The sequence below is a fragment of the Tribolium madens genome, unplaced genomic scaffold, assembly GCF_015345945.1.
Source record: "Tribolium madens isolate multiple individuals breed KSU strain unplaced genomic scaffold, Tmad_KSU_1.1 Scaffold_96;HRSCAF=242;Tcas5.2_LG5, whole genome shotgun sequence".
NCBI lineage: Eukaryota > Metazoa > Arthropoda > Insecta > Coleoptera > Tenebrionidae > Tribolium > Tribolium madens.
Genome location: NW_025401068.1, coordinates 13344031 through 13352987, shown reverse-complemented (window position 1 = coordinate 13352987; position 8957 = coordinate 13344031). Strand labels below are relative to the sequence as shown.

Below are 8957 nucleotides of genomic sequence, written 5' to 3'. Positions count from 1 at the left end.
AACTTACTGCAAATATTGTAGGAAAAAGAAAAAATAGCATTCTTTAACAGTAAACAATTATGGTGGGCACTAAAATTAACATAAACTTTTTAAACGCGTTTTTAAACAAATATAAAGTGATTAAGTATGGAAAAACACGATAGTTCGTTTTACGCTTTTTAAAAGTTATAATTCTGTTTCGTCATTTATCTTTATTAATCTTACATAAAATGAAAATTGTTAAAACAGACAAAATCTACATTTTTTAAGGGCACAATAATTGTATGCATTTTACTTAATAAAAATTGGAAAATAAATCTCTGTTGCTATATGTTTTGTGCATATTGCGGATTATCAAACCATTCATAAATGCGTTCCTGAGTTTCATTTTTCTCATATTCTAAGCACCTACCTCTAAAAGGACAAAAAAAATTAATTACAATATGTAGCCGTTATGATATTAGTACTTAATATCCTTCTTTACACAATCGACTATAGGATAATCTTCCTTGTAGCGTTGCGGCCCCAAAACAGTAAAATACGTAAATCCTATTGCATTAGAGACAACAGTGTCAGCATTTTTGAGGCAATTATAAATTTTTTATCACAATCACAATGTGATCGAATAAATAAACCGTCATTAATCAATCCATGTTTAGACTTTCCAGCTTTTATATTGTCTGGACACATGTCGTGATCTCTGCAACAAGAGTCAGGGGATTTTAATACACCCACCTCGTTGCTAGAATCGGAAATATTTCCACTTCCGCACCAAAGAGTGCCTAAAAAAAAATATTTTTGGAAAATGCAACCTGTTTCAAGAACCTGGAACAATCTGCAGGATTTTAGTGAAAAATCCATCCTGGCTATCACCATAAAATATTTTGTTGTGATCCAAATTGGATGTAATTTTACTCAATTCGTCTCGGATTTCTGTTAGACCAATGGAATCCCATTGACTATTTTCCATTTTGTCATTGCTCTGGTCACCTATCACAACTTTTACAGAAGATTTTTCAAAATGACACAACTAATTGTTTTTGTTATGTTTATAAATATTTAACGCACCAGTGATTTCTATAATACAAGAGTTTAATAGGAGACACCATATTGTTGAAGTTTTGCAAAACATTTTCAATAGAAATTAAAGGCTTAGGAAAAATAATCTGCTGTTTAGTTCACGGAAAAGTGTTAAACAAATTTCGACAAATTTTATTTTAATATCAATGTCGTTTTCGATAAGACCTTATCAATGTAAAGAGCTATTGTAGGTACATACGTCAAAAATTAAAATAAATACCATATATAGTATGCAAAATTCCTGAAAAATATGCATGAAAACATAAGTTTTTGTTAGCAACAAAAATTTCTCAAAACTTTATTCTGTGTCAAATTTGTACATAGTCGGGATTATCAAACCATTCATAAATTTGGTCTTGAGTTTCATTTTTTTCATATTTCAAGCATCTACCTCTAAAATTACAAAAAATTAATCTTTTAGTACGATAGTAGTAATTAACAATTAGTACCTAATATCTTCTTTAAGGCAATCGACTATAGGATAATCTCGTTTGAAGCATTGCGGCCCCAAAACAGTAAAATATGTAAATCCTATTCCATTAGAGACAACAGTGTTAACATTTTTGAGACAATTATAAAATTTCTCATCACAATCACAATGCGACCGCGTGAATAACCCTTTATTGACCAATCCATGTTCAGATTTTCCAGCTTCTATATAGTCTGGACACATGTCATGGTCTCTGCAACAAGAATCAGTGGATTTAAGTACACCCAAATCGTTGCTAGAATCGGAAATATTTCCAGGACCGCACCAAAGAGTGCCTAAAAGAAATCCAACTTTTCTAAAATGCGACTTAGCTTAAAGAACCTGGAAAAATCACTTGGATTTTGCTCAAAAATTCATCTATGTTATCACCAGAAAACATTTTATTGTGATCTAAATTGGAAGTAATTTTGCTCAATTCATCCCGGATTTCTGCTACTACCTCTTGGCCAATGGAATTCCATTGACCATTTTCTTCTTTGGAATTGCTCTGGTCACCTATACAATTATTACAAATACTAAATTGGATTTGTTCTGTTTACATTTTATACGTACCAGTAATTTTTATGATATATGAGCTACATAAGAGGAGCCATAATGTTGACGTCTTGATGAACATTTTAAATTTAACTTAAAAACTTTTATGGATACACTGAAATAATTTAAATATGCTTTTTAGATTACGGATGTACTTAAAAGTTTGTTAAAGAAATTGCGACAAATGATAGTTCAATAACAATGTTGTTTATGATAAAACGTTATCACTTCTTTTTAAAGTTTTTAAATGATTGTAATTGCGTACATTTTGGTTCAAAAGAAAAAATATTTTGATGTTTAGATTTTTATTAGATATGTATTTAAAATTTCAAAAAAATTAGGTAAGTACTACTTAAGTAATTAATAAGGCTCGGATTATATGCAAAATGCATATTTGTTATTAAGAGGTATATCAACAAATGCATATCTAATGTTTTTGATTAAAATAAGCCAATTAAAAAATGCATATTTTGGCAACTTTGTGCATGTTTTAGAAAATATTGCATATTTGTGCATATTTTCTTCAAATCACAAATTTCCGACAAAAAATTTCAGTTCAAGTTAAAGTTAAGTTGTGCATATTTTCTTCAAATCACAAATTTCAGATTAAAAATTTTAGTTCAAGTAAGAAATTGGACAGTTTAAAGAAATGATCCGATTAAAAATATGTTAAAGAGAAAACAACCGGTAATTCGTTAGCCAGACTCAAAAAATTAGTCTCCTGCTGAGTCTTTACTTTTTAAATGCGTTTTATACTGGGTGAATATATGGAACAAGCGGTTTTTTTTAATCATTTGCTCTAGAAAATAATAATTATTATAAATTAAAGTCATATAAAAAAATGTGATCGTATTTTGAGAATTTTGTTTTGTTTTTGAGTCATGTGATTTTTTTGTCAAAATTAATATAAAGTAGATAGCTATAATTCTTATAGATTATAACCTTCATGAGAAAAATGGTTTTTTAGCCGGTTAGCATTTAAAAAAACTTATATTTTTGTATAACTCAAAAACAAAAGAAAATTTCGAAAATTTTTATTTTCGATAAAACACATTTTTATAGTACTTAATCATTCATGAATTAATTTTTTCAAAGAATAAATAGTTTAAGCGAAAAACGTTTGGTTTTATAGTTTTTATTCACCTGGTATATCAATAATCATTCCATTCTGATAAGTAGTTGCTTAAATGAATTTGATCCAAATTGTTTAAAGTTTCTTAGAAAAGCTTAATTACTAGGTTATTAAAAAGCCTTGTCTGAGACAAAACCAATTTATTTATTCTCTTTCGTTCACACTGTCCAGTTCAAAATGCCGAAAATACAAAGTTTGGTATACTGGGGAATAAAAATTTATCCCAACTTTGTTTTTTTATTATTAAGGTTTTGCATATCGATGCATATTTGGCACATATTAGAGCATATTTCTTAATATCTTGTGCATAATTTTGTGAAAATCCGTGCATATACAGGGTCTTTCAGAACTCGCGCCCAGAGAAAAATTTCAAGTAAGATAAGTTACCAGGAACATGAAAAAATGTTTAAAAAATTCTATCTATCAAAAAATTTTGACATTTATTTTTTTACATTTGCAATTTTTTATGGATACTGATGCTTTTGTATATGTTTTTTTTATAATGCGAGCCTCAGTAATTAATTATTGAAGCGATAAAATTTAACTATTTCATCTCAAAAATGTATGATGAATCATGTAGTCTACTTTATTTTTTATTTTTTTTTCTTATTTACAAATACTAGCTTTAAGGTTTTTCATATAAAACTGAATTTTCAAAAAATAAATATTCTTTATTTAAATAATTTATTGTACATTTAAATTTAGGAATTTAGAATGTTGGACTATCGAACCATTGATACCTCCTCGCTCCACGTGTATCCGTTTGATATTGACGGCACTTTTTCCTAAAAACAAATTATGAAAAAAGTTGCGATCAAAATCTTCGTAATAACTTTTTGATGTCCAAACATTTAATTATTGGATAATCTTCTTTGAAACATTGAGGCCCAAGAACATTAAAGTAAGTCGTTCCTATGCTTGTAGCAACAAAACCTCCTGCCTCCTTCAAACAATCGTAGAATTTCTTATCACAGTCACAATGCGACCTGGTAAACAGCCCAGTATTTTTTAAGTGGTCTTTTGTTTCACCTGCAGCTATGTTTTCAGGGCACAAATCGTGCGCTCTGCAGCACTTATCAACTCCGGAAAATTTGCCCAAATCGTCGAGAGATGCAGAACTATTACCATCGCCGCACCATTTGGTACCTTCAAACAATTTTGTTGTTTTAAATTCAGAGGAAAGCAATAACTTACCTGGATAAATTAACTTCACTTTTTTCAAAAAATCCTCGATCATTCCATTTGAAAATTCCTTGTCACAATCTAGCCCTTCGGTGGTGTTTTTGGATACATATTCTTTAATGTTTTTCCCGATTGTTTTGACCACTTTCGATGCCTCTCTTACTATATCGCGACCAAAAAAATCCAAACTGCCACTTTCTTTATCTTTTTCAACACTCTCCTCAGAAATTTCTTTTTGTCCGAACAAACTTTTCATAGGTCGAATAACATATTCTTTAACCAAACCTTTAAAAAATCTATAAATTAACAACGAAAACTTTAAAATGCACGCAAACCTTTCATATCAGATCCCTCATTTTCAACAAAAAACGAACTAAAGCACACTGCGAAAAGTAAAATTAAAACTGATTTAGACCACATTGTTCACTGGTAATAATTGTTAATAAATAAAATCAACTTGCACCTTCAACCGTAAATTAAAACTAAGTAGTAATGAGTGGTTTTCATCATCAATCAGTGCTATATAAAAACAAAAAACTAACCTTGATACTTCCCCCCGTTGTATAATAATCGTGAGAAATACTACACCACATGTGGAGATTACGATTGCTTTGACGTAGAAGTTGTTTCAAGACCGATAGGGTTTTACACGTTTCATTGATAACATTTAACAATAAAAATTAGCAGAAATATTCTTCACTAAATTTAACTGATTTTGGGTCACAAAACGCGAATATGATCATAAAATTTTATGTTGGTTCAGGTTTTCGTGATATAATAAATTTTATTATAAAAATTTTACGTCACTGGGGGAATTACGGCATTAGATATTCCTGAGGTTTTGCTCGAATTTCGATTTTTAGGTGGGTTTTTAGATTATCTCAGATAGTTAACCGCATTAGCATATTTAGCGACTACTGTGATTCAGCAGGATGTCTTTTTAGCTCGGGAGTTCCCTAATTTATTCAAAAAAGAGAACCGTAATAATTTTAGGCTACATAAAATGCATTACATTTTGAGATTTTTTTGCCTACAATTAGAAAAGAAATGACATTGACAAATACATTTAACCACGATTATTGTTATTTAACAATTTTATTAAAAAAACGTTTTACTTGTATACTATTATGTAAATTACAACTCAATTTAACAACGGAAGTGGCAATGTAATTAGGTAAATAAATAAACATGCTCGTTTTGTTTTATTTTGCCTAAATAATAAAACACATCAAACAAGTTTGTGATTATTGTTTTGGTTTTTATTACCTTGAAAAGTGCTTGCAAAACATTTGTTCAAAATTTGAAAAAGTGTTTTTCCTAGCAGCAGAATTATAGCAAAGTTTTTTGATTATTACAATAAAGTGAATGTGTGTGTTTTCATACTCATTACCGATACAATACGAATCTACACTAAGCGGTTTCATTTTACTAAAAAAATTGTTATTAATAATTAAATACTAGGTATTTTTCTATTTTTACTACAAAATTATCAAAGTTTTTTATAAAGACGATTTTTTCACCTTTTATTTAAGTTCATGAGAAAATTATTAACACAGGAAGAAAATTATAATGCCAAAATTATTATCGTAACTTTTGGATGTTAACAATTGCTTTTGGGGGACATTATTTTGGTATTAAAAGTACAATTAGTTTAAACCTTATTGTTTCCTTGCTGCAGATCATCTAAAAAAAATTGACATAAAATAAATTATATTCAATTTTTGTAAGAGTTTCCCATGTCTTTTAGTAGTTTTTAAATATAAGTTTATAAATTTTGTAGACTTGTAAACACCTACTTTGTTTGAAGTTTTTTTAATTTTTTGAATAATAAGTTGATAAGATATCATTTAACGTGACATTTTCTTTTCTATTTTTAAACATAATTATGTCTGTGTATCAATTTTTATTTTTATTTTTTTTAATGCATATTACATATTTCGAATAAATATGACCTATACGATATACTCTTTGTTTATACTTTTTTTTAGATTTTTTACTCAACTACGTGTGTGTATTTTTTTTATAATCTTAGAAATCTGTTTTTTTATTATTTTTTATTCTATTTATTTTTTAGTTTTATTTTTTTTTTAATAGGTGTGTGCATAATTGTTTTTTTTAATATGTACTAAGATTAATGATGTCAAAACAGATTCTAATCAAATCTTTAAGGTCTAATGTTTGGTTTGTATGTATGGCTAAAGAATAATTTGTAGTGTAAATACTTGTTTGTTTAATAGTTTTTTTACCATATTTTTTTTACATAAATAACACTTGCAGTTTATTATATTGACAGCTTTTACATTTTACATGAAAAATTCCGTTAGTAAAACTCTCATTCTTTATCAAAAAGAAAGGTTTAACAATTGATTAATTTTTTCCGAATATTTTATCAATATTTTAGTTGAATTTTAAAATGCAGGTAGCGTTTTAAAAAGTAAATAAAAAATTACGTCACAATTAACTGTTTATTTATTTATTAAAGAACATAATTTAACTGAGAATTCTATTGTAACAACAAAAAATTTAGTGGCAGTGTATTGTTAAAACAATCAAAAAATATACATCGTACAGTTGACCGACAAGACAATTTTTTGATACGTAGTACCTACAAGAGAAATTATTTATTAAATAAAAACCTATCCTCTAATTTACTGAAAACTTTGAGAGAACTTTCACGAACATGCGAAAGCTTCAATGTCAAAACTCAAACTCGCTTATTTTTGAGAGCTTCTTCTCGTAGGGCTATCAGCACGGGGGATTCCTTCGAATTGGTAAACTGCTCAATATGTGTTATGGGTTGTGTTGATTGGACAATACCAGCGGGGGCCAAAAGAATGGGAGGGTTACGATTCACTAAAACAAAAAAATTAAATGATTTTTTGCTAAATAGCCAAAAAAATACCTAATTCATCATCTTCCTCATCAATAGTCAAAACAGGCTCAGCCTCTTTTTCGGGAAAATCAATGATTGTGACATTTTTCGGCGGTAAAACCGGCTCGCTTTCCACCACAACGGCCTGATTATCAGGAATTTCAATAACCCCATCATGGTTGACATAATCATAGTTGATGGGTCTTGTAGGTACAGCATAGACCACGTTAACAGCGATGGGGGTTTCCACTGAAATGTACGTATCCGGCTTCACGGGGGCAATAATAGCCCCCACCCTTATGGGCAGCCTCAACCCAGCATGGACAATCTCAATTTCAGACGGGAATAAAATGCTCGTTTTCAACGTATAGACAGTAATTGGTTTCTCCAGGACAATTTTTACGGCCGGTGTGCATTGAATCACTTGGTTTTTCTTATTCTTGATGGTCATCACTGGTTTCTTCTTGGAAATGCTCATGATCTGGGCATTGGAGACCATGTGCATGTTGTCCTTGGACACCACCAGCATGGGAACCACCGTGAAGCTGTTGGTGATGGCGTAAGGCACTTCGGCCAAGACGTTAAGGGTTGGGAGGAAATCGGGGGTGGATAAATAGGCCGAAAGGGCCGAATCGTGGACTATGTCCGCGTATGTGGGGAGGAATTGGGAGTAATGACTGGCATAGCTGGAGGGACTGTTATACCGGAAGAGTTTATAATAAGGATTGTAAAGATGCGGATGGCTGGTTACTGAAGATAGAGTTATTAAAAATAATGGGGCCAAAACCTGAAAAAAAATATTGAGAGTTAAATTTCAAGTGGGAGATGGAGATAATGTCTGTTATTATCTTGCAAAGCATTGAGCTGACATCCTTGAATTGTGTTACTGACAGCAGAGTTTTGCATAATTTAAATTCGAATTTTAGTCAAAAATTGTATAGAGTGAGTTACACGGAAAATCCATTTTACAAGAACCGTTGATTGCATTTACAATCAAGAATATAAAAAAGTCAAAGCCGGTATTGTGTTTAAAATGTTTATTGATAGAAAACCTGAAATAGTGACAACAGAACTGGTATAAATTTTCCTAATGACCTGGAAATAACGGGTTATGGAGTCGCATAAGACAAATCAGAATGTTTTAATAATGGCCAATAATTTTATTAAAATAATCACGAATAGGAAAAAACAATGGCAAAATAGTTTTTTCAAGGTGCTTAACACACGTATTTATGGCGGTTAAAGTTTAAATAATAGTGGTTTTTTATCATGCAAATTGAGCGGTCGTGAAGGTTTACAAAACAGTATTTTTCAAAAAAAAATTATATTTAACCAAATACAGTAAAAATTTATTCTTGTACTTTAAAGTGCAAAATATTTTTGATTTATTCAAGTAGCTACACAATTATAACAAATTGTATTGAAACATTTAGAAAATTTAGAACAGTAGAGTTGATATACAGAGTGATATACGGCACAAAATTCATATTTTTTGTTATGGGTCATTTTTCAAAAAAATCTTTAAACAGGTCAATTTTATTTTCATAAATGCTACATTCTGACAGTATTGTAATATTTAGAATGTCATTGGATTTTGAATTATGACGTCAACATAATTTTTTTTAATTTAAATGGCAACCAACAATTTTATTGATTGTTTTTAGTAATAGGTACTTCTTCTATCTTTT

At 29.7% G+C, this 8957-nt stretch overlaps 4 protein-coding genes and 1 pseudogene across 5 annotated transcripts in view; all 5 read right to left on the bottom strand.

The window, feature by feature from the left end:
- The window catches only part of LOC123013029 (phospholipase A2-like), a 1997-nt gene extending 1934 nt beyond the window's left edge, over positions 1-63 (bottom strand). Inside the window, exon 1 of one of the 2 annotated variants that reach the window (XM_044411319.1) lies at positions 8-63. In XM_044411319.1, the coding sequence (XP_044267254.1) occupies positions 8-40 (33 nt within the window). In that variant the 5' untranslated portion in view covers positions 41-63. The remainder of the gene's footprint in view (positions 1-7) is intronic. The other variant, XM_044411320.1, reaches the window with a different exon arrangement.
- Positions 64-184: 121 nt separating this feature from the next.
- LOC123013080 lies at positions 185-1151 on the bottom strand (annotated as a pseudogene).
- LOC123013079 (phospholipase A2-like) lies at positions 716-2241 on the bottom strand. The gene is made up of 4 exons (XM_044411406.1): positions 2102-2241; positions 1871-2044; positions 1509-1824; positions 716-1452 (listed from the first exon to the last, which is right to left on the bottom strand). The coding sequence occupies exons 1-4, from the start codon at positions 2163-2165 to the stop codon at positions 1368-1370; spliced, it is 639 nt and encodes a 212-aa protein (XP_044267341.1). The 5' UTR covers positions 2166-2241; the 3' UTR covers positions 716-1367.
- A 1624-nt stretch (positions 2242-3865) lies between these two features.
- LOC123013181 (phospholipase A2-like) lies at positions 3866-4878 on the bottom strand. The gene is made up of 4 exons (XM_044411567.1): positions 4733-4878; positions 4410-4682; positions 4049-4361; positions 3866-4000 (listed from the first exon to the last, which is right to left on the bottom strand). Exons 1-4 carry the CDS (start codon positions 4815-4817, stop codon positions 3925-3927), a joined length of 747 nt encoding a protein of 248 aa, XP_044267502.1. The 5' UTR covers positions 4818-4878; the 3' UTR covers positions 3866-3924.
- Positions 4879-6848: 1970 nt separating this feature from the next.
- Positions 6849-8957, bottom strand: part of LOC123013407 — a 10619-nt gene continuing 8510 nt past the window's right edge. Inside the window, exons 2-3 of the mRNA XM_044411901.1 lie at positions 7300-8056; positions 6849-7250 (exon numbers count right to left, since the gene is read on the bottom strand). Coding sequence (XP_044267836.1) covers positions 7102-7250; positions 7300-8056 — 906 coding nt within the window. The 3' untranslated portion in view covers positions 6849-7101. The remainder of the gene's footprint in view (positions 7251-7299; positions 8057-8957) is intronic.

Bases quoted from the DNA above. Each gene is read 5' to 3' on its own strand.
- LOC123013181 (XM_044411567.1), bottom strand. From the start codon at position 4,817: ATGTGGTCTAAATCAGTTTTAATTTTACTTTTCGCAGTGTGCTTTAGT. The intron at 4,362-4,409 runs GTAAGTTATTGC...AATTGTTTGAAG, and splicing joins AGTGAAGTTAATTTATCCAG to GTACCAAATGGTGCGGCGAT. The intron at 4,001-4,048 runs GTTATTACGAAG...ATTTGTTTTTAG, and splicing joins AAATGTTTGGACATCAAAAA to GAAAAAGTGCCGTCAATATC.
- LOC123013079 (XM_044411406.1), bottom strand. From the start codon at position 2,165: ATGTTCATCAAGACGTCAACATTATGGCTCCTCTTATGTAGCTCATAT. The intron at 2,045-2,101 runs GTACGTATAAAA...ATAATTGTATAG, and splicing joins ATATATCATAAAAATTACTG to GTGACCAGAGCAATTCCAAA. The intron at 1,825-1,870 runs GTTCTTTAAGCT...GATTTCTTTTAG, and splicing joins AATCCAAGTGATTTTTCCAG to GCACTCTTTGGTGCGGTCCT.